The 25,281-nt window shown below is 34.5% G+C and overlaps 1 protein-coding gene across 1 annotated transcript in view; it reads left to right on the forward strand.

The window, feature by feature from the left end:
• LOC148941146 (guanine nucleotide exchange factor DBS-like) overlaps nt 1-25,281 on the forward strand; it is a 269,621-nt gene that overhangs the window by 56,976 nt on the left and 187,364 nt on the right. Inside the window, exons 2-5 of the mRNA XM_089103905.1 lie at nt 1,881-2,014; nt 7,160-7,184; nt 15,567-15,593; nt 19,013-19,034. Coding sequence (XP_088960031.1) covers nt 1,881-2,014; nt 7,160-7,184; nt 15,567-15,593; nt 19,013-19,034 — 208 coding nt within the window. The remainder of the gene's footprint in view (nt 1-1,880; nt 2,015-7,159; nt 7,185-15,566; nt 15,594-19,012; nt 19,035-25,281) is intronic.

Below are 25,281 nucleotides of genomic sequence, written 5' to 3' on the forward strand. Positions count from 1 at the left end.
ATACCATACAAGGATATAACCTTCACTTAAGCACTCCTATCAGCTGAGTCAAATGCTTCCTCATAACCTACAAAACTGACAACTAAAGAAGTTAGATGACTTAGGCACTTCTCAATTATTAATTTAAAAGTGAAAATTTGGTCGATGCGTCTTCCACCTTTCCAGACACCGCACTGTTTTTCTCGTCAAACTTTTTCTACAGCATCTCTAAGTCTAAGAAGTATGATCATATTACTAAGTAATTTGCTTCCTACAGAAACCAGGCTAATGCCTCTATAATTACCACACTCACTCTTATCACCTTTTTATGGAGGGGTTTAATTAGAGTTTCCTAAAATCGCTTGGTACTCCCCCTTTTTCAAAAATCAAATTTATAATCTTCAGTAATTTATCTCTAAATTTAAAACCACCGTACTAAAAAAAAAAAATACCATTTACCACATAGCGGGGAATTTAATATTGTTTAATCTTTTTACTGTCTCTAAGTATTCCTCGCAAAATAAATCTTCCTTTACTTCCAAAGTGTCACGGACTTTTTCATTCTTTTCTATATATTTTTCTGTATCTCTTACACGGTTTAACCCATTCTCAAAATTTTCTTCTCTTCTCTCTTTAACTCTTTTTTTTTATCACTAATTGCAGCCTTGTAACCTTCTGAAGGAATTGTCAAAAACCGTTTGCTGAATTACTTTCAAAGGGTAGATCAGCAGGGCAAGGCATGTTCAATCACACTACTACTACTGACGACTTAGTGGAGCACCAGATCACCTTCGGCCAACAAAGCTACGTACGCTCCACCTCCATCCCAATGTATTTAAAGTCCCCCTCCTCAAACCCTCCCAAGAAGTTTCAATTTTCCTTCCTTTCTTACGACCTCCTCCCACCCAATTCGGAGACAAGGTGATTGTCGTTTGGCCCAAGCAATCCTTTGGATTTACAGTCACTTGTTGATCCTTCCTTTGGGATCAGCAAACAGTTTTTGCAATTACCTCAGAAGTGTGAAAATTTCAGATACGATTTTTAGGCGTAACAGAGGGTATGTCCAATGCTCTCCAGAGAAATTATCCAAGGATTGCTTTAGATACTCACTTATCTGACTGTAAACTATATCAGAGTATATACTGGAATAAATCGTGTTTAATTTCGCTTTCCAGGGATATAATAAAAGAAAGGGTAAGGCTGTTATGTCTCATAGATGCAGGATTATAGATCATAAGGATCATAAGAAAGGATATAACAGATATTGGAGCTTTATGGGAAAGAGTAAATGTTTGAGCAGATAGGAGTGGAGTAGAAGCATGCGCTCTGTCGGTCCCAATGGACTTGGCATTGCACGTGTTGTTGTTAAGTAGTAGTATCTTGGCCATTACAGAGCAGTAGGTTAGAATCTGAATCAAAATTAGGACTAGGCATGAGTTCGTCGATATCAAAAACAAGTATTTCTGCTTTGTATTACAATTGGGTGCCATCAATTGGGTGCCATCAATTGGGTGCCATCAATCAAATGTAACGAAGGCTCCTTTATTCCTAAAATGGTGCCTTTTTAGTGAGTTAGCCTAAAGTGAGTTAGCCTTGAGGGCTAACTCACTATTGCTTTAGCAGTATCCACAAAAAATTAAAACTTAATACAGTTAATATGAGGTTATTTACATTTTTGCCTGTGTTTAAGAAATGGAGATGATAAAATATGTTTGAACCTATGAAGTTTATCAGGTCAACTGTCTTCTGAAAGGAATGATACTTTTCTGAAAAAAAAATCTCCTAAAAACTAAAGAATGAAAATAAGAAAATAAAAATTTTAGAAAATAGAAAAATTTAATTCCTACAAAAACGTTAGCTTTTTGTTTTTTTGTCTTTTTTCATTTAACTTTTTCTTTTAGATGAAACAATGGACGACTTAAACTGTTCCGTGTCCATACAAGAAGTTGGGAACCTACTGAAGTCTCAATATGCTTATTTTTCGGGTAATTTTCTCTGTATTGGTCATTTTGATCATGTGTGTGTGTGTTTGTATGTCTTTGAGGAAGAAGTGACCAGGGCCGTATTCAGGATTTTGTTCGGGGGGTGGGGGGAGGTTACACAAAAAAAACTTTTAAAAACGTATCAACAATTTGTTTATATGCATTTTTGTTACGTTTTACGAGTCGAACTAATATTTCGGAGGGGAGGTCGAACCCCCTAACCCCCCTTGGGTATGGTTTTGGAAGTGACATTCCATTTATCACTAGCTAACTCAGTACAACGCTTTTTCTGTTGGCACAGGACAGAATATTTACCTCTGGAGGCATCTGTAGTTTAAAAATTCATAATCTTAAAATTATGCATCAAAAGTTACGATCCTGATAAATTTTGCCGAGTTTTATAAAAAGGGAAAAATCCTACAAGGCTCGGGTCTGAGTCCTAAAAATCCTAAGTAATTCGGTAATTTTCCAATTAACATAACATTGAGAAAGCTAGGAAATAGAATACAATTAGAATCAGAAGTTCATCCTGAATCCAAATACAGTATTCATCTCCGTCCAAAATGAAATTTAAACCCCCTCCTTAATGTGCAAGTATATACCCTAAATTTTGTATATGCACTGAATTTTCCGTAAATCAATTTTTTCTTTGAATTGATTCAACGGTTTATCAAAACAATGGAAAATTCATTGCGTTTATACAATTCAGGATGCATTTTTTTCACATTTGGGTGGGGGGGGGGGATTAAGCTCATTTCCGACGGAAATGAATGTTATATTTGGATTCAGAATGAAATTCTGATTCCAATATTATGTCTTTTCCTTAGCCAACTCAGTATTACGTTAATCGGAAAATTTACTAATTTTTCCGAATTTCTGTACCTCTTATTGAAATTAACTAAAAAAAACAAGTTTTTTAACTGAAAGTAAGGAGCGACATTAAAACTTAAAAAGAACAGAAATTATTCCGTATATGAAAGGGGCTGTCCCCTCCTCAACGCCTCGCTCTTTACGCTAAAGTTTTTTATTGTTTTAAAAAATAAAGTTGTGAGACAGAGTCAAACTACTTAATACAGGCTACATCAGGACACAGGTTAACCGGCTTTTCGACGGATCAAAAAATTGTAAGAACAACAAATAACTGCAAAGTTAGGGCTATAAATATGTCTGTCTAGGGTGGGGGAGGGGCCTTGTCAGTGATTATTTATATTTAAAGAAGTACAACATAAGGAACTTAATAATACCAGTTCTATTTTAAGTTAGATTGATATACAGCCTAGTTTGGTATACAACCTATATATGAGACCATCATGGGAGGGGGAGGGGAATTAATTTTCACAAACGCGGCTTTAACCACAAAAAGAGCACAAAATTAGCAATATAAAAAATGCCTCTCTTTTTTGTCCTAGCAAAGAACAAACGGCCAAAAAACGTTTTAAATAGTGGTAGGGCTAAAGGTCCAATGGAAAAGATCCAAATTATCAAACTTGTTTTTTATTACCCTTAACCAGGCCCCCCCCCCATCACCCCCACCACCATTCTTGGAGAAATTCTTGTTTAGGTGTCTACTTCAAATAGAGTACTTCCTTATTAGCTAGTGCACACTCAAGAATTGGAGTTAGGTTAATCATAATAAAAAATACAAAAATTTTATGAAAATATAATAGTTTAGTAACAAAATTATGGAAACGAGGGGCGTCCAGACCGCATTGTATTAAATACGTAACCTAACCTAACCAAAATACCAACAAAATATTTAATTAAAAAATAGCTACAATGTAGTTTTCCACCGAGCCGAAGCTAATTGTCGGGTATGAAGACCGTGACAACCGGTTACTGTCTTATGTTCGCGATACCAATTCTCGAGTGTGTACTAGCTAACAAGGAAGTACCTCAAATAGTACCAGTTAGTTTTACTTTTGGTAAACACTTTACTTTCGCATATTGCCATTTAAAGAATAATTACACTCTTCCTCTTGCCCCAAATATTTGTCACAACGGTTGATCATCTGTGCTCGAAATATAGATCAATAGGCACTTGACACCTATCATATCTTCATTGAAGACAATTGATACGTTTGATCAGTTTCAAATACAAAACCAAGGAAGCCTCACTAATGCGCCCAAGAAAGCCATAAAGAAACCACTTAAATGAGTTTACATTCTTAACAATGAGTTCATGCTCATCTAATACTAAATTAGATATACAAATTGTAAAAAGAATGTTTCCGCAGGGTGCACATTCCATTAAGAATATGTGGTATTTTAAAGAATTGCCCCATCTTTTTCTTAGTTTGAGTCGCCAAACTATTTAGAATGGATTGGGCGGTCTTGCCATAAGTTCTAGAGCTTGGATAAGAGATCCAAATAAACGAGAGTAAAATGAACGTCGACACCCACTTTATCGGAAATCTTAGAAAATAACATCTAACTTCTCGCGTTTTAGGATAGCAAGGAAACGTTCTGCGAATGAAGGATGACATATTGCCAAAGATCGCCCTTGTCGGCTAACCGTCTAGGGCCAAACAAAAAGTAGGTCGTACCCGAATGGGATGGAAGGATATCGTAAGGAAATATTTAAGGGGAATGGGAACTTCTTGGGAGGGTATGAACAGGGTGGTTTTGAATAAATAGGAATGGAGGAGAAGCGTTCGTAACAGTCCTGGCCTCAGGCGGCTTGATGCTCCAGTGAGCTGTTAGCAACACCAGTAGTAGTATTTAGTTTATATAAATTTTACATCATCGGAAAATGTAAATTTAGTTTTTTTTTCGATTGAATGGAGCAGAATTGTATTTTTTAAGTTCAGGAAAGGGTATTCCCAAAAATATTCTAACATACATATGGGACTTTCTTGGGGCACTACCCGCTTTGATTAAAAATCCTTGCCCACATAGGGCACAGTTGTTGTGCTGTAAGGTACACGTAATAGATAGCGGTTTGCTTAACAATTAGTAAAAGATAACCTTATATTTTTTTTAATTTTAAACTAGCCACTCGTTAGCCCTCAGAACTGGTAACACATTACTGACCCCCTTTTAATATCTACCAAATTACTCTGGGAGTTCTCTGTAGTGCAGGGAAGCTTCGCTAACGGGCAATCTGTCATCCTTTATCCGCAGAACATGCCCTAGTAATATAAACCTTTCTCTCATTATAATCCTAGAAAGCGGGAGTGAACCACACTTTTTGTACTGCCTACTATTTGAAATACGGTCAGTCAACCGGGTACCCAAAACAATCCGTTTTTAATTTCTTTGGAAAACATCTAGCAAATCCTCCTCCGTTTTTTCGGAGTGCCCATGCTTCAGAACCATATTTTACCACTGTCATCACTGTAGCTTATAATATTCTAACCTTGATTTGCACCTCTATCTTCCTGTTCTTCCAAACTTTTCTCAACTGTGAAAAAAAACCAGAGCCTTAACTATTCTACTTTCCCAGCTGAGATAATCAGACGACGCTGGGATTCGCAAAACATTTTTCAGATATTGAACGGCCTTAAGAAGAATTAGATAAAAAAAAACAAGTTTTTTTAACTGAAAGTAAGGAACGACGTTAAAACTAAAAACGAGCAGAAATTATTCCGTATATGAAAGGGGCTGTCCCCTTCTCAACGCCTCGCTCTTTAGTCTAAAGTTTTTTATTGTTTAAAAAATATAGAGTTGTGAGAAAATAAAACTTTAGCGTAAAGAGCTAGGCGTTGTGGAGGGGACACCCCCTTTCATATACGGAACAATTTCTATTCGTTTTAAATTTTAACTTCGTTCCTTACTTTCAGTTAAAAAAAACTTGTTTTTTTATTTCATTTTTTCACGTTTTTGAATCAATGCAGGTTTGATTTTTGCTCACCGTGTATGAATAATAAAAAAAAGATTTGCATATTAATTTTACTGCAGGTTTTGATTTGGCTCACCGTACATGAACAGTTAAAACAAAATTTGAACATTAATTTTACTTTTATTTGGTTAAATGGCTTTCTCGAAACTTATTTAATTTTATATACGAACGTTTTTATTATTAATAAATATACGAAACTTACGAATTAACTTACGTAACGAACTTCTATATTCATATATTTTTAATACGTATACCAGAGGGTTCGCACCCTAGTCAATACATTGCTCTTTAAACTAAAGTTTAAAGTTTAAATTTTGTTCCAATTCTTTAAAAATTTAAATCACAAAGTTAATCACAAAGGCCGTTAATTAGAATAAATAGCTCTTATGAAAGTACTAAAAAATCTTTGGCTTAAAGAGCGAGGTATTGACTAGGGAGTGAACCCAATCGTATACGTAATATTTTCTGTTCGTTTTAAGTTTTGATGTTGCTCCTTAATTTCAGTTGAAAAACTTTTTTTTTTAAATTTAATTTCTTATCTTTTTTTTTAAATAATGCTGGGAAATCCGGCGCCCTCTTCATAGCAATACCCCTTTCTCCATGAAAACTTCCTTCATGGAAAGATCCTCCCACATAACCCCCGACCCACAACCCCCTTCCCCACTACCAGAAAAAAATCCCCCCTGAAAACGACTGGATACTTCCCAATAACCAATACTAAATGTTAACATTGGGTAAAGTTCATAACTTTCAGCCCTCCCCCCGGGGACTTCAGGGGATTAAGTCATCCTAAAAGACATTGTTATCATATTTTCGACCATGCTGAACAAAATGGCCATCTCAAAATTTTGATCGGGTGAATTTGGGAAAAAATGAGCGTGGGAGGGGGCCTAGTTGCCCTCCATTTTTTTGGTCACTTAAAAATGGCCCTAGAACTTTTAATTTCCGTTCCAATGAGCCCTCTCACGATATTCTAGGACCACTGGTTCAATACGATCACCCCTGGAAAAAAAAACAACGAAAAAAAAAAAAAAAACAAATAAACACGCATCCGTTATCTTTCTTCTGGCAAAAAATGCAAAATTCCACATTTTTGTAGATAGGAGTTTGAAACCTCTGCAGTAGGGTTTTCTGATACGCTGAATATGATGGTGTTATTTTCATTAAGGTTCTGTAATTTTTCGGGGGTGTTTACCCCTTTTTTCGAAAATCAGCCAAATTTTCTCAGGCGCATAACTTTTGATGGGTAGGACTAAACCTTATCAAACTTATATATTTGAAATAAGCATTAAAATCTGATTCTTTTGATGTATCTATTGGTATCAAAATTTCGTTTTCTAGAGTTTCAGTTACCATTGAGCCGGATCGCTCCTTACTTACAGTTCGTTACCACAAACTGTTTGATAAGAATAAGGTTGAATCTGGTAAAACCTTTAGTAGCACAATATGCTAAAAACCTCCCGATTTTTTTTTCTATTTCAAGTAGATATATTTAAATCTTGAAACATAGATACAGACAAAATGCAGATGCAGAATATAGATGAAATGTAGATGCAGATCATTCAGCACTTGCCACCTTTCACATCTTCACTGAAGATATTTGATGCGTTTGACCGGTTTCAAATACAAATACAGGAAGGCTTAATTAAGTTCTAAAGCCATAAAGAAATCACCTAAATGAGTGCACACATTTATAAACGAGTTGAAATCTATCTATTTCTAAATTACATATATAAATTGTAAAAGAATATTTCCCACAGGACTCACATTCCGTTAAGTATAAAAAAGTGTAAATGTGGTCAATTTTTCAATAACAAAATATGGTGAAACGTCCCAATTTATGAACCTGGTAAATATTTGCAAATCACGCTCTGCTGACGGTCAAGGCAAAGATTTCAGATTCATAGAGAGAGAAAGATGCATGGAGTGAACGATAATGAAAATAAATAATCTGGGACGTGAAAATAAATGATCTGGGACTCTGGGAATTGTGGGAGTCAGGTTTCTGTTTTCTAGGTAGAGCTCAACATTGTCAAGCCCCACTATTCCCCAGTTCCCACTCTTGCCTTTTATACTAATTGTGAATGACCTCGAGCTTTGCTCTCCTTTCAGCAATTTTAGTGCTTCATATGTGACGTTGAAAAATTATGTTCTAATAAGAGAAAAAAAAAGATAATTTGACTCTTTTAAAAAAAAAAAAAATGAAAAAAAATGATAGAAGCAAAGAGTAAAGTTGAAACTTACGACGAGTAATAATTTTGGTTCGCAGTCTATGTAGAATATATTACAAAACTAGTGTAAATAAACGAACTGCTTATATTTACCTACGCTTGTGAAATATGCAAACTAGCGCTCTACTGAAAACGTAAAACTCACACGTAGCAAACAAAAACGTTTCAAGTTTGTGGTATATGAAATATTCTAAAGGTCACTATGGTTCTACTGTAGAGACACTCCATATTTATTAAATGTTGTCTAATTCTGTCTAAAACCTCTGGGAAGGAAAACTTTGATTTATTTTTTCAGCATGCACTGCTTCCATAGGTGCCTCCAAAGGTCCTTTGGAAAATGAAAAACAATAAAAAAAACTTTTGAGACCCTGATTTCTGTGTATTTGTCCCCCTTTGTCATCACACTCATGTAAAACGGAATAATTTCCATTTAAATGAAGATATTATTTGTTATTAATATATATTAATTAAAAAAATTTTTCCACAAAATAAGTTTTTCAAAGAAAAGTAAAGAACTTCATTAAACAAAAAAATGAGCAAAAATAAAATTAAATAATCTACCAAGCGTGAAACTACCACAAATCAGCACCGATAAATAAATGAAACCCAAAAGAAACAGAAATTACAATAAATAACCGAGTCAAACTTAAAACGAGCAGAAATTAACATAATTTGGGCTCAAAACCCCTATGCCTTCCCATGGCCAGAACATAATTTGCTCTTTACTGAAAAAAATATAAATGTTTTTATCTTTATAACTTTAACAATTCAAATAATATTAAGATTTTGATTACTGAATATCAGTATATGTATATTACAATGACAATGCACATTCATTTGTATTTTTTTCAGTAAAGTGCAAATTATGTTCTGGCCATGGGAAGGCATAGGGGTTTGCCCCGAGGGTTGTGGGGGAGTCTCCTCCTCAAAAATATATTTTCTATCTGGAAATCAACTACGCTGAACAAAATGGCTATCTCAAAATGTTTATCGGATGTGTCTGGCGGAATGATGGGCGTGGGCTAGTTGCTCTTCAATCAATTTCAACTATTAAAAAGGGCAGTATCCCTTTGAATTTCCAATTAATTGTGCTTTTTTTGAAATTTCTACGACAACAGCTTATTTAATAGCCTTACATGCTCAAAAGGTATTACTTAAAACCCTTACCCTGAGAGCTATGGGGGAGTTTCCTCCTCAAAACATATTTTTCTATCTGGTAATCAACTCGGCTGAACAAAATGGCTATCTCAAAGTTTTGATTGGATGTGTTTGGGGATATGATGGGCTCGGGGGGGGGGGCTAGTTGCCCACTAATAACTTTCGAATATTAAAACGAGAACTAGCCCTCTGAATTTCGAATCGAATGAGCCTTTTTTGCAGTTTCTACGACAACGCATTCTAAAAAAAACCTTATATGCCTCCAGGGCATATCTTAAAACCCTTACCCTGAGGGCTGTGGAGGAGTTTCCTCCTCAAAAACACATTTTGTATCTGGAAATCAACTACGATCAACAAACTGGCTATCTCAAAATTTTGATTGGATGTGTTTGGGGGAATGGTGGGCATGGGAGGAGGGGTTGTTGCCCCCCAATTACTTTTGACTATCAAAAAGGGTACTAGCCCTTCAAATTTCCAATTGAATGAGCCTGTTTTGAAGTGACAACGCCTTCTATAAAAACCTTATATGCCCCCCGGGCATAACTTAAAACTGTTGCTCTGAGGGTTGTGGGGGAGTGTCCTCCTCAAAAACATATTTTATATCTGGAAATCAACTACACTGAACAAAATGGCTATCTCAATATTTTGATTGGATGTACTCTGGGAAATGATGGGCGTGGGGGGGGGGCTATTTGCCCTCCAATCATTTTCGACTATTAAAAAGGGCACTAGAACTCTCAATTTCCAATTGAATGAGCCCCTTTTGAAGTTTCTACGTAGACCACTTCCGTATGAAGTGTCCAGCTCTAAAGGGAAAAAAAATAGTACATTGTGCCAACATCATTCTTGTATGCCCTCAGGGCATAACTTAAAACCCTTGCCCCGAGGGTTGTGGGGGAGTGTCCTCCTCAAAAACATATTTTCTATCTGGAAATCAACTATACTGAACAAAATAGTTATCTCAAGGTTTTCATTGGGTGTGCTTTGGGGAATGATAGGTGGGGGGGGGGGGGGCTATCTTCCCTGCAATCACTTTCTCACCATAAAAAGGGCACAAGCCCTTTGAATTTCAAAGTGAATGAGCCTATTTTGAAGTTTTTACGACAACGCCTTCTATAAAAACCTTATATTCCCCCAAGGCATATCTTAAAACCCTTGCCCTGAGGGCTGTGCGGGAGTGTCCTTCTCAAAAACAAATTTTCTATCTGGAAATCAACTAAACACATTTTCTATCTGGAAATCAATTAGGCTGAACAAAATGGCTATCTCGAAATTTTGTTGGGTTGTTTTGGGGGGAGTGAGGGGGGTGGGGGGGGGGCTAGTTGCCCTCCAATCACTTTCGACTATTAAAAAGGGCCCTAGAACTCTCGATTTGTAATCGAATGAGCCCCTTTTGAAGTTTCTGCGACGACCCCTTCCATATGAAGTGCCCTGCTCTAAAGTAAGAAAATAATATATGGTACATTGTGCCAACATCGTTCTTATATACCCTCAGGGCATAACTAAAAATCCTTGCCTCGAGGGTTGTGGGGGAGTGTCCTCCTCAAAAACATATTTTCTATCTGAAAATCAACTACGCTGAACAAAATGGCTACCTTACAATTTTGATTGGATGTGTTTGGGGGGAATGACGAAAGCGGGGGGGGGGGGCTAGTTGCCCTCCAATCACTTCCCACTATTAAAAAGGGCACTAGCCACTCTAATTTCCAATTGAATGAGCCCTTTTCGAAGTTTCTACGACAACTCCTTCGATACGAAGTACCCGGGTATGGAGAAAAAAAAACATTGTGCCCACATCGTTCTTTAGTTAGGGAGTGCTAGCGCGCTGCCTGAGATAGAACGCTTTAATTTACTATCGTGGCATCTTTTAATTGGTTACGTAACCTAAACCCCAACCCCCTGGTTAAAAAAATCTTGACAGCGTCCTTCACTACTTTAGTTATTGCTCACGGTTGCAGCTTTGTTAAAATGCAATAATTTCAGTAGTTTTTTGGCAAAAGTTTTTCGGTTGAATAATCTCCTAATTTTACAACACCTCAAAAACTGTTATTTGAATTTAGATTTAGAAGACAGCGTAAATGATTCAGGTCTTTGAACTTTGTTTAGCTTTAACTTTCTTGTTTGGTCAATTATTGTTATTATTTTTAATGTTTCGGTTTCATTTTACTTACAACCTCAATATGGCTTGTACTTGTATTAAAATTGAAATTTAGTTCTGAAGCTATTCAAATTGTCTCATAATGTTTAACCGTCAAATATAAAATAAAGCTTTACCAAAATAGAAATTTTTCAAAAAAAGTAAGAGTTAGGCTAACCAAAAGAGAAGCTGAAATAAAGTCAAATAACAATCAAACAGTCATCCAAACTCTAAGTAAGGAGCGACTCTGCCCAGTAGCTACCGAAACTCTAGAAATGGAATTTGGACAACAATAGGTTTATCAAAAATTGAATTTTTATGCTGATTCTAAATATGTAAAATTCATTAAGTTTAATGTTACCCCTCAGAATTTACGAGCCTGGAATATTTGTCTGATTTTCGAAAAAGGGGGAAAACAGCCCTAAAAAGTCAAGTTCCTATTTACAAAATGTGGATTTTTTTTTATTTTTTTGCCAAGAGAAAGATCACGGATACATGTTTATTAGTTTGTTTGTTTGTTTTGTTTTTTCCCCAGGGGCAATCGCATGGAATCGATGGTCCTAGAATATTGAGAGAGGGCTCATTCAAACGAAAAACAAAGGCTCTAGTGTCCTTTTTAAGAGATCAAAAAGATTTTGGAGCAACTAGCCCCCCTCGTACGCCACTTTTTCCCCAAAGAGATATGATAAAAATTCAGGATAGCCATTTGGTTTAGCAATGATGAAAGGTCTAAAACTAGGCCTTTAGGAATTATAAGATCCCTTCCCCCTCAAAGACTCTGGCGAAAAGGTTGTAAGTTATGAAATTTGCCCATTTTTACACATGGTTTTTGTTATTAGGAAATATACGAAACAATTTTGAGGGGTGGATTTTATGGGGGGGGGGGGGTATTTTCACGGGAAAAATTTCAGTGGAGCATAATTTTCCAGAAGAAATTTGAAACGAAGATAGATGGGAGGGAGGGGGATTTCCAGGCGTAATTTGAAAAACAGTCTAGAAAACTTAAATGGTTTGAAATTATTCTGTATACGAGGGGGCTACCCTTTCCGCAAGTCTTGCTCTATATGTTAAAGTTTGTCTCTTTGTCAAAGTTTGACTCTTTAAAACGAACAGAAATTATTCCGTATATGAAAGAGACTGTCCCCTTCTCAACTTCTCGCTGTTTACGCTAAAGTTTTTTATTGTTTAAAAAATAGAGTTGTGGGTTGTGTGTAGAGTTGTGTGAGGAGGGGACAGTCCCTTTCATATAAGGAATAATTTCTGTTCGTTTTAAGTTTTAACGTCGCTCCTTACTTTCAGTTAAAAAAAAACTTGTTTTTTTTATTTAATTTTTGAACGTTTTTGAATAAATGCAGGTTTTGATTTGGGCTCACTGTACATGTATAATCAACACCAAATTTGCATATTAATTTTACTTTTATTTGGTTAAATGGCTTTCTCGAACGTTGTATAATTTTATTGACGAACGTTTTTATTAGTAATAATTATACGTAACTTACGAATTAAATTACGTAACGAAGTTCTATATTCATATATTTTTAATACATATATTAGAGGTTTCTCGCCCCCTAGTAGCTGACTCGCTCTTTAAGCTAAAGTTTAAATTTTGCTTCACTTCTTTAAAAGTGGTCTCTTAACGTCACATGCCGTTAATAAGAACATATATCGTTGATGGAAGTATTAAAAAATATTTAGCGTAAAGGACGAAGTCTTCACTAGGGGCGAACCCAATCATATACGTAATAATTTCTGTTTGTTTTAAGTTTTGATGTTGCTCCTTACTTTCAGTTGAAAAACTTGCTGTTTTCTTATTTAATTTCTGACCTTTTTTTTAAATAATGCTGTGAAATCTGGCACCCCCTTCGTAGCAATGTCCCTTCCCACGTGAAAACTTCATCCATGTAAAGATCCTTCCACGTAACTCCCGACCTACCCCCCCCACTACCAGAAAAAATCCCCCTGAAAATGTCTGTATACTTCCCAATAACCAATACTATATGTTAACATTGGGTGAAGTTCATAACTTTGAGCCCCGGGGACATTGGGCGATTAAGTCATCCTAAAAGACATAGTTATCATACTTTCGACCATGCTGAACAAAATGGCTGTCTCAAAATTTTGATCGGGTGACTTTTGGAAAAAAATGAGCGTGGGAGGGGGCCTAGTTGCCCTCCATTTTTTTTGTCACTTAAAAAGTGCACTAGAACTCTTAATTTCCGATCCAATGAGTCCTCTCACGATATTCTAGGAGCACTGGGTCGATACGATCAGCCCTGGGGAAAAAAAAACAAAAAAAAACACGCATCCGTGATCTTTCTTCTGGCAAAAAACGCCGAATTCCACATTTTTGTAAACAGGAGCTTGAAACCTCTACAGTTCTCTGATACGCTGATACAGTTCTCTGATACGCTGAATATGATGGTGTGATTTTCATTATGGTACTATGACGTTTAGAGGGTCTTTCTCCCTTTTTTCTAAAATCAGCCAAATTTTCTCAGGCGTGTAACTTTTGATGGGTATGACTAAACTTGATGAAACTTATATATTTGAAATCGGCATTAAGTCTGATTCTTTTGTTGTATCTATTAGTATCAAAATCCCGTTTTTTTAGAGCTTTGGTTACTATTGAGCCGGGTCGCTCCTTACTTACAATTCGTTACCATGAACTAATTGTTTGAAATGAACCCAAAACGAACAGAAATTACAACGAATAATTGAGTTAAACTTTAATCGGACAGAAATTACCACAAATAGGACAGGGCACCCCCTAGCTTATTCTTAAGCTGGGGGTGCCAGCTTATTCACACCCCCATAGCTTTACAAGGGCTAGAGCACCATTTATACTCTACTGAATAAATTTTCATTTCGAAAAGTATGTCTTTATTTTTCGTAACACAAACTTCGACACAGCAAAAAATTCATTTATCAAGGCTAATGAAGGTTTCCAAATAAGAGTGGTGCTATCTACCCTATCGCTTCCTTTAAAAACCTCTGAACGGCATGAATATAATTTATATTCCATTGAGAACGATGTGAATTTTGAACAGTGTTGTTTTTATTCGTAAAAATACAAACAACAACAACAACAACGAAAAAAGGAGAGAAAATTACCATAGTAATCAAAATTGCGGGGAAAAAATAATTACGGTTCACAGATAATGATTATCTATCCTTGAAGTCTTAGCAATTTTGTATTGATAAAAAATTATGAAACAGAAAATGTTTAAAATTAGTTTTGTTTTCAGATAGCTGGTATGACAGTAGAAGGGCCTTATTGACTCCGATCACGCACCCCTGCTGCCACCTACAACTTTTTTTACATAATTTATTCAAGGATTATCGATCGAGTCTAATGTGGGTGTGTCAAGGTCAATCGATCTGTTGTTGTTTGGCCACGTGCGAATGACACGAGGGGTGATTTACATAATCGATGGGGGACATAATTTATTCAAGGATTATCGATCGAGTCTAATGTGGGTGTGTCAAGGTCAATCGATCTGTTGTTGTTTGGCCACGTGCGAATGACACGAGGGATGATTTACATAATCGATGGGGGACATAATTTATTCAAGGATTATCGATCTGTTCTAATGTGGGTGTGTCAAGTTCAATCGATCTGTTGTTGTTTGGCCACGTGCGAATGACATGAGGGGTGATTTACATAATCGATGGGGGAATTATTGATTCACGAAGGGGAAATTAAGAAACAAACATGGCTTCATTGTTGTTTGGTTAGCTTAACCTGAGAAATATCACCTGTTAACTTGATTTACATAATCGCTAGGGGAAACTATTGATTCACGAAGGGGAGAATTAGAAAACATAAAAGCTTCTTTAATCTTAGGTCTGAGGGATAAACGTTCTTTAGGACAGAGAGAAAAATTTATATTCTATTTTCAAATAGGGCTTCATTGATCTTTAGTGTCAGGAATTATAATTGACATCAATTGTTATCTTGGAATTATGCGGGAGTCTAAAGAGATAGAAATTCTATTTTTAAATACGGCTTCACGGAGCTTTAAGTCGGAGAGGTAAATTGATATTCTAACGAAACCCTAATAGTTTAGCTAGGAAAATTTATGAGATGAAGAGATTAACGTAGGAAAGGGTTTCCTAGAAATTTGAAATGCGTTAGCGCACAGATGCCATACAAAAGGAACACGCTGAAATTACGTTTAGGGATTATTTGGGCGAAACGGTTTTATCCATTTTATGGGATTATTTCAGCGAAACCGTTAGAGACATTTTGAAAGAAGATTTTAGAAAGGGTTTTAGAAGAGGTTTTGAGTGTGGTCGTTATAATACACAAGTTCCATTTGAACAGTGTTGTGAGGTCCTCTAACCCAACCCCAAGGGGTTCCAATCCTCATACCCCAACCCCGAAGGAAGCCCCCGGTCCTCAAAGGTCCACCGGGCTCCCAAAGGCCCTCCACCGGTCCCCAAATGTCCCCCAGGCCCCCAACTGCCCCCCGGACACTCAAAGGTCCCCCAAGCTCCCAAAGGGCCACCGGCGCCTCCAAAGGCCCACCCCAGACCCTCAACGGCCATCCCCGGGCCCCCCAAAGGCCCATCGAGCTCCCAAAGGACCAACGGGGTCCCAAAGGCCATCCACCGGTCCCCAAATGTCACCCAGACACCCAAAGGCCCTCCCTGTGCCCCAAAGGCCCTCCCTGTGCCCCAAAGGCCCTCCCCCGGCCCCCTCCTCCTCCTCCTCCCAACTCCTCCTCCTCCCTCCTCCTCATCCTCCCTCCTCCTCCTCCTCCTCCTCCTCCTCCTCCTCCTCCTCCTCCTCCCACCTCCTTCCTCCTCCTCCTCCCACCTCCTCCCACCTCCTCCCTCCTCCTCCTCCCTCTTTCTCCTCCTCCCCTCTCCCCCCCCATTCCCTCCCCATTTTTTATACTTTTTTTGTGCATTGAGACACAGAACGACCCCCTGCCCCCGGCCCCTCCCCCCTCCAAAGGTCTGATTTTTTCAAAGTTCATTTTGAATTTCTTTCATTGAAATGCAAGAGTTGGAATATTTCAGTAGTGTTTGGTTGTGGTTTACCTTGTCACAGTTACATTTTCTTGATTTTTCAAAGTTCATTTTGAATTTCTTTCGTTGAAATGCAAGAGTTGGAATATTTCAGTAGTGTGATGTTGTAGTTTACCATTTCACAGTTACATTCCCTTAATTTTTCAAAGTTCATTTTGAATTTCTTTCGTTGAAATGCAAGAATTGGAATAGTTCGCTAGTGTGATGTTGTAGTTTACCCTGTCACAGTTTCATTCCCTTTATTTTTGATACTCAAATCGGACTGTCTTTCATTGAAATGCAAGAGTTGGAATATTTCAGTAGTGTTAGCTTGCGGTTTACCATGTCACAGATATATTCGCTTAATGTATGAAAGTTCAGATTGAATTTCTTTAGATGAAATGATTGAGATGTACGCTTACACTATTGTGTTTTTTTGGTTTAACATGTCACATTTACATTATCATGATTATTCAATGTTAATTTTGAATTTCTTTCATTGAAATGCAAGAGTTGGAATATTTCAGTAGTGTTTGGTCGTGGTTTACCTTGTCACAGTTACATTTTCTTGATTTTTCATAGTTCATTTTGAATTTCTTTCGTTGAAATGCAAGAGTTGGAATATTTCAGTAGTGTTTGGTTGCGGTTTACCTTGTCACAGCTACATTCCCTTAATTTTTCAAAGTTCATTTTGAATTTCTTTCGTTGAAGTGCAAGAGTTGGAATATTTCACTAGTGTTTGGTTGTGGTTTACCATGTCACAGTTACATTCCCTTTATTTTTCAAAGTTCATTTTGAATTTCTTTCGTTGAAATGCAAGAGTTGGAATATTTCACTAGTGTTTGGTTGCGGTTTACCTTGACACAGTTACATTTTCTTGATTTTCCAAAGTTCATTTTGAATTTCTTTCATTGAAATGCAAGAGTTGGAATATTTCAGTAGTGTTTGGTCGTGGTTTACCTTGTCACAGTTACATTCTCTTCATTTTTCAAAGTTCATTTTGAATTTCTTTCTTTGAAATGCAAGAGTTGGACTATTTCAGTAGTGTTTGGTCGTGGTTTACCTTGTCACAGTTACATTCTCTTAATTTTTCAAAGTTAATTTTGAATTTCTTTCGTTGAAATGCAAGAGTTGGAATATTTCAGTAGTGTTTGGTTGCGGTTTACCTTGTCACAGTTACATTGGCTTAATTTTTCTAAGTTCATTTTGAATTTCTTTCGTTGAAATGCAAGAGTTGGAATATTTCACTAGTGTTTGGTTGTGGTTTACCATGTCACAGTTACATTGTCCTGATTTTTCAAAGTTTATTTTGAATTTCTTTCATTGAAATGCAAAAGTTGGAATATTTCACTAGTGTTTGGTTGTGGTTTACCATGTCAAAGTTACATTTTCCTGATTTTTCAAAGTTTTATTTTGAATTTATTTCATTGAAATGCAAGAGTTGGAATATTTCAGTAGTGTTTGGTTGTGGTTTACCTTGTCACAGTTACATTTTCTTGATTTTTCAAAGTTCATTTTGAATTTCTTTCATTGAAATGCAAGAGTTGGAATATTTCAGTAGTGTGATGTTGTGGTTTACCTTGTCACAGTTACATTTTCTTGATTTTTCAAAGTTCATTTTGAATTTCTTTCGTTGAAATGCAAGAGTTGGAATATTTCAGTAGTGTTTGGTTGTGCTTTACCTTGTCACAGTTACATTTTCTTGATTCTTCAAAGTTCATTTTGAATTTCTTTCTTTGTAATGCAAGAGTTGGAATATTTCAGTAGTGTTTGGTTGTGGTTTACCTTGTCACAGCTACATTTTCATGATTTTTCAAAGTTCATTTTGAATTTCATTAGTTGAAATGCAAGAGTTGAAATATTTCAGTAGTGTTTGGTTGTGGTTTACCTTGTCACAGTTACATTTTCTTGATTCTTCAAAGTTCATTTTGAATTTATTTCGTAGAAATGCAAGAGTTGGAATATTTCAGTAGTGTTTGTTTGTGGTTTACCTTATCATAGTTACATTTTCTTGATTTTTCAAAGTTCATTTTGAATTTCTTTCGTTGAAATGCAAGAGATGGACTATTTCAGTAGCGTTTGGTTGTGGTTTAACTTGTCACAGTTACATTTTCTTGATTTTTCAAAGTTCATTTTGAATTTCTTTCGTCGAAATGCAAGAGTTGGAATATTTCAGTAGTGTTTGGTTCTGGTTTACCTTGTCAAAGCTACATTTTCTTGATGTTTCAAAGTTCATTTTGAATTTCATTCGTTGAAATGCACGAGTTGGAATATTTCAGTAGTGTATGGTTATGGTTTACCTTGTCACAGTTACATTTTCTTGATTTTTCAAAGTTCAATTTGAATTTCTTTCGTTGAAAAGCAACAGCTGGACTATTTCAGTAGTGTTTGCTTGTGGTTTACCTTGTCACTGTTACATTTTCTTTATTTTTCAAAGTACATTTGAATTTCTTTCGTTGAAATGCAAGAGTTGGAATATTTCAGTAGTGTTTGCTTGTGGGTTACCCTGTCACAGTTACATTTTATTGATTTTTAAAAGTTCATTTTGAATTTCTTTCGTTGAAATGCAAGAGTTGGAATATTTCAGTAGTGTTTGGGAGTGGTTTCCATTGTCACAGTTACATTTTCTTGATTTTTCAAAGTTCATTTTGAATTTCTTACGTTGAAATACAAGAGGTGGCCTATTTAAGTAGTGTGTTCTAGTAGTGTAACCTGTCACATTTACATTTTCTTTTTTTTTCATAGATCAGTTTTAATTTCTTTCTTTGTAATGCAATAGTTGGAATATTTCACTAGTGTTTGGTCGTTGTTGACATTGTCACTGTTACATTTTCTTTTTTTTTCATATTTAATTTTGAATTTTTGTTGTTTAAATGATAGATCTGGTATCTTTCATTCGTGTTTTATGGTTGTTTACCTTTTAACAGATACATAATCTTGATTTTTCAAATTACTGGTTGAAAATCTTACATTTAATTTAAATAGTTTTAGTATTTAAGTAGTGTTTGGTAGTGGTTTACATTGTCAAAGTTAAATTTTCGTGATTTTTAAAAGTTCATTTGAATTTATTTCGTTTTAATTAAAGAGTTGGAATATTTAAGTAGTGTTTGGTTGCGGTTTAACTTGTCACAGTTACATTTTCTTAATTTTTCAAAGTTCATTTTGAATTCCTTTCGTTGAAATGCAAGAGTTGGAATATTTCAGTAGTGTTTGATTGTGGTTTACCTTGTCACAGTTACATTTTCTTGATTTTTCAAAGTTCATTTTGAATTTCTTTCATTGAAATGCAAGAGTTGGAATATTTCAGTAGTGTTTGGTTGTGGTTTACCTTGTCACAGTTACATTTTCTTGATTTTTCAAAGTACATTTTGAATTTCTTTCGTTGAAATGCAAGAGTTGGAATATTTCAGTAGTGTATGGTTATGGTATACCTTGTCACAGTTACATTTTCTTGATTTTTTCAAAGTTCATTTTGAATTTCTTTCGTTGAAATGCAAGAGTTGGAATATTTCAGTAGTGTTTTGTTGCGGTTTTACCTTTTCACAGTTAAATTTTCGTGATTTTTAAATGTTTATTTTGAATTTATTACCTTGAAATGAAAGAGTTGAAATATTTCACTAGTGTTTGTTTGTGGTTTACACTGTCACAGTTACATTTTCTTTATTTTTAAAAGTTAATTTTGAATTTATTTCCTTGAAATGTAAGAGTTAGAATATTTCAATAATGTTTGATTGTGGTTTACCATGTCAGAGTTACATTTTCATGATTTTTCAAAGTTAATTTTGAATTTCTTTCGTTGAAATGCAAGAGTTGGAATATTTCAGTAGTGTATGGTTCTGGTATAACTTGTCAAAGTTACATTTTCATGATTTTACAAAGTTCATTTTGAATTTCCTTCATTGAAATGCAAGAGTTGGAATATTTCAGTAGCTTTGTATTATTGTTTACCGTGTCACAGTTACATATTCTTGATTTTTCACAGTTCATATTGAATTTCTGTCATTGAAATGCACGATTCTGACTCTATCAGTAGTATGGGGTTGTGGTTTACCTTGACACAACTATATTTTCATGATTTTTGAATGTGCATTTTTAAATTATTTCGTCTAAATTAAATATTTTTACTATTTAAGTAGGTTTTTGTTGTGGTTTAAATTTTAACTCTAACTTAATATAGATTTTTAATATATAATTTTTTATATAATTCGTTGAAATTAAAGAGTTGGAATATTTCAGTAGTGTTTGGTTGTGGTTTAACTTGTCAAAGTTACATTTTCTTGATTTTTAAAAGTTAATTTTGAATTTTTTTCGTTGTAAAGCAAGAGTTAGAATATTTCAGTAGTGTTTTCTTGTGGTTTACCTTGTCACAGTTACATTTTCATGATTTTTTCAAAGTTCATTTTAATTTATTTAGTTGAAATGCAAGAGTTGGAATATTTCAGTAGTGTATGGTTATGGTTTAACTTGTCAAAGTTAAATTTTATTGATTTTTTCAAAGTTCATTTTGACTTTCTTTCGTTGAAATGCAAGAATTGGATTATTTCAGAAGTGTCTGGTTACGTTTTACCTTGTCACAGTTAAATTATATTGATTTTTCAAAGTTCATTTTGAATTTCTTTCTTTGAAATGCAAGAGTTGGTTTATTTCAGAAGTGTTTGTTCATGATTTAACATGTCACAGTTACATTTTCTTGATTTTTCAAAGTTCATTTTGAACTTCTTTAATTGAAAAGCAAGAGTTGAAATATTTCAGTAGTGTTTGGTCGTGTTTTACATTGTCAAAGTTAAATTTTCTTGATTTTTCACAGATCAGTTTTAATTTCTTTAGTTGAAAAGAAAGAGTTGGAATTTTTCAGTAGTGTTTGGTTATTGTTTACCTTGTCACAGTTACATTTTCTTGATTTTTCAAAGATCATTTGAATTTCTTTCTTTGAAAATCAGGAGATGTAATATTTAATTAGTGTTTGGTTTTGGTTTACCTTGTCACAGTTACATTTTCTTGATTTTTCAAAGTTCATTTTGAATTTCTTTCGTTGAATTGCAAGAGTTGGAATATTTCAGTAGTTTCTGGTTATGGTTTACCTTGTCAAAGTTACATTTTATATATTTTTCAAATTAATTTTTAATTTCTATAGTTGAAATTCAAGAGATGTAATATTTAAGTAGCGTTTGGTTGTGGTTTACCTTGTCACAGTTAAATTTTCTTTATTTTTAAAAGATCATTTTGAATTTCTTTATTTGAAATGCAAGAGTTGGAATATTTCAGTAGTGGTTGATTGTGGTTTACCTGGTCACAGTTACATTTTCTTGATTTTTCAAAGTTCATTTTGAATTTCATTCGTTGAAATGCAAGAGTTGGAATATTTCACTAGTGTATGGTTGTGGTTTACCTTGTCACATGTACACTCATGTATACACATGTACACACATGTGCTTATCATGAGTGCTCATGATAAGTTAACCTAACCTTTTCCGGTGAGTATGGTTAGGTTAAACTAGATTCAGTTAGGTTAGATTAGACTAGGTTAGGTTAGCCTACATACGCTTCACTTAGGTTAGCTTAGGTTAGGTGAGAGACATGCGAAAAGTTAGGTGTATGATTAGGTTAGGTTAGGTTAGATTAGGCTAGGTTAGGTTAAGTTAGGTTAGGCTAGGTTAGCCTACGTACGCATGCGTACGTAGGCTAACCTAGCCTAACCTAACTTAACCTAACCTGGCCTAATCTAACCTAACCTAATCATACTCCTAACTTTTCGCATGTCTCTCACCTAACCTACGCTAACCTATGTGAAGCGTACGTAGGCTAACCTAACCTAGTCTAATCTAACCTAACTTAATCTAGTCTAACCTAACCATACTCACCGGAAAGGGTTAGGTTAACTTATCATGAGCACTCATGATATGCACATGTGTGTACATGTGTATACATGTGTGTACATGTGCCAAGGTCAACCACAACCAAACACTAGTGAAATATTCCAACTCTTGCATTTCAACGAAAGAAATTCAAAATGAACTTTGAAAAATCAAGAAAATGTAACTGTGACCAGGTAAACCACAATCAAACACTACTGAAATATTCCAACTCTTGCATTTCAAAGAAAGAAATTCAAAATTAACTTTGAAAAATCAAGAAAATGTAACTGTGACCTGGTAAACGACAACCAAACGATACTGAAATATTCCAACTCTTGAATTTCAACTATATAAATAAAAATTTAATTTGAAAAATCTAGAAAATTTAACTGCGACAAGGTAAACCATAACCAAACACTACTGAAATACTCCAACTCTTGCAATTCAACGAAAGAAATTAAAAATTAACATTGAAAAATCAAGAAAGTGTAACTGTGACAAGGTAAACCATAACCAAACACTACTGAAATATTCCATCTCCTTCTTTTCAAAGAAAGAAATTCAAATGAGCTTTGAAAAATCAAGAAAATGTAACTGTGACAAGGTAAACCATAATCAAACACTACTGAAATATTCCAACTCTTGCTTTTCAAAGAAATAAATTCAAAATGAGCTGTGAAAAAATCAAGAAAATGTAACTGTGACAAGGTAAACCACGACCAAACACTACTGAAATATTACAACTCTTGCTTTTAAAGGAAATAAATTCAAAATGAACTTTGAAAAATCAAGAAAATGTAACTTTGACATGGTAAATCACGACCAAACACTTCTGAAATAATCCAACTCTTGCATTTCAACGAAAGAAATTCAAAATGAAATTTGAAAAATCAATATAATGTAAATGTGACAATGTAAACCATAAACAGACACTTCTGAAATAAACAAATTCTTTCATTTAAACGAAAGAAATTAAAAATGAACATTGAAAAAATCAAGATAATTTAACTGTGACAAGGTAAACCATAACCAGACACTATTGAAATATTCCAACTCTTGCATTTCAACTAAATAAATTCAAATGAACTTTGAAAAAATCAAGAAAATGTAACTTTGACAAGGTAAACCAAAAGTAAACACTACTGAAGTATTCCAACTCTTGCTTTTCAACGAAAAAAATTCAAAATTAACTTTTAAAAATCAAGAAAATGTAACTTTGACAAGTTAAACCACAACCAAACACTACTGAAATATTCCAACTCTTTCATTACATAGAACGAAAATCAAAAAGAACAATGAAAAATCAAGAAAATTTAACATTGACAAGGTAAACCACAACCAAAAACTACTGAAATAGTCCAACTCTTGCATTTAAACTAAAGAAATTCAAAATGAACTTTGAAAAATCAAGAAAATATAACTGTGACAAGTTAAACCACAACCAAACACTACTGAAATATTCCAACTCTTGCATTTCAACGAAAGAAATTCAAAATGAACTTTGAAAAATCAAGAAAATGTAACTTTGACAAGTTAAACCACGACCAAACACTACTGAAATATTCCAACTCTTGCATTTCAATGAAAGAAATTCAAAATGAATTGTGTAAAATCATGAAAATGTAACTTTGACAAGGTATACCATAACCATACACTACTGAAATATTCCAACTCTTGCATTTCAACGAAAGAAATTAAAAATGAACATTGAAAAATCATGAAAATGTAACTGTGACAAGGTAAACCACAACCAAACATTACTGAAATATTCCAACTCTTGCATTTCAAAGAAAGAAATACAAAATGAAATTTGAAAAATCAAGAAAATGTAACTGTGACAAGGTAAACCACGACCAAACACTAGTGAAATATTCCAACTCTTGCATTTCAATGTAAGAAATTCAAAATAAACTTTGAAAAATCAAGAAAATGTAACTGTGACAAGGTAAAACCACAACCAAACACTACTGAAATATTCCAACACGTGCATGTCAACGAAAGAAATTCAAAATTGAACATTGAAAAATCAAGAAAATGTAACTGTGACAAGGTATACCATATCCAAACACTACTGAAATATTCCAACTCTTGCATTTCAACGAAAGAAATTCAAAATGAACTTTGAAAAATCAAGAAAATGTAACTGTGACAAGGTAAACCACACCAAAACAATACTGAAATACTCCAACTCTTGCATTTCAACCAAAGAAAATCAAAATGAACTTTGAAAAATCAAGAAAATGTAACTGTGACAAGGTAAACCACAATCATACACTATTGAAATATTCAAACTCTTGCATTTCAACGACAGAAATTCAAAATGAACTTTGAAAAATCAAGAAAATGTAACTGTGACAAGGTAAACAACAAACCAAACACTATTTAAATATTCCAACTCTTGCATTTCAACTAAAGAAATTCAAAATGAACTTTAAAAAATCACGAAAATGTAACTGTGACAAGGTAAACCACGACCAAACACTACTGAAATATTCCAACTCTTGCATTTCAATGAAAGAAATTCGAAATGATCTTTTAAAAATCACGTAAATGTAACCTTTAAAAGTTAAACAAAGAACAAACAAATATTTACTATTACAAATAGTTCTATTAAAATTAATTAATTCTAAATGATCTTTTAACAATCACGAAAATGTAACTGTGACAAGGTAAATCACTACCAAACACTACTGAAATATTCCAACTCTTGCATTTCAACGAAAGAAATTCAAAATGAACTTTGAAAAATCAAGAAAATGTAACTGTGACAAGGTAAACCATAATAACACACTACTGAAATATTCCAACTCTTGCATTTCAATGAAAGAAATTCAAAATGAACTTTGAAAAATCAAGAAAATGTAACTGTGACAGGGTAAACCACGACCAAACACTACTGAATTAGTCCAACTCTTGCATTTCAATGAAATAAATTCAAAAAGAACGTTTAAAAATCATGAAATGTAACTGTGGCAAGGTAAACCATAGCCAAACACTTCTGAAATAGTCCAACTCTTGCATTTCAACGAAAGAAGTTCAAAACAACTTCATAAAATCATGAAAATGTAACAGTGCCAACGTAAAAAAA

Source organism: Artemia sp. Qi Xiang Cuo, chromosome 18 (assembly GCF_049724085.1).
Source record: "Artemia sp. Qi Xiang Cuo chromosome 18, ASM4972408v1, whole genome shotgun sequence".
Classification (NCBI taxonomy): domain Eukaryota; kingdom Metazoa; phylum Arthropoda; class Branchiopoda; order Anostraca; family Artemiidae; genus Artemia; species Artemia sp. Qi Xiang Cuo.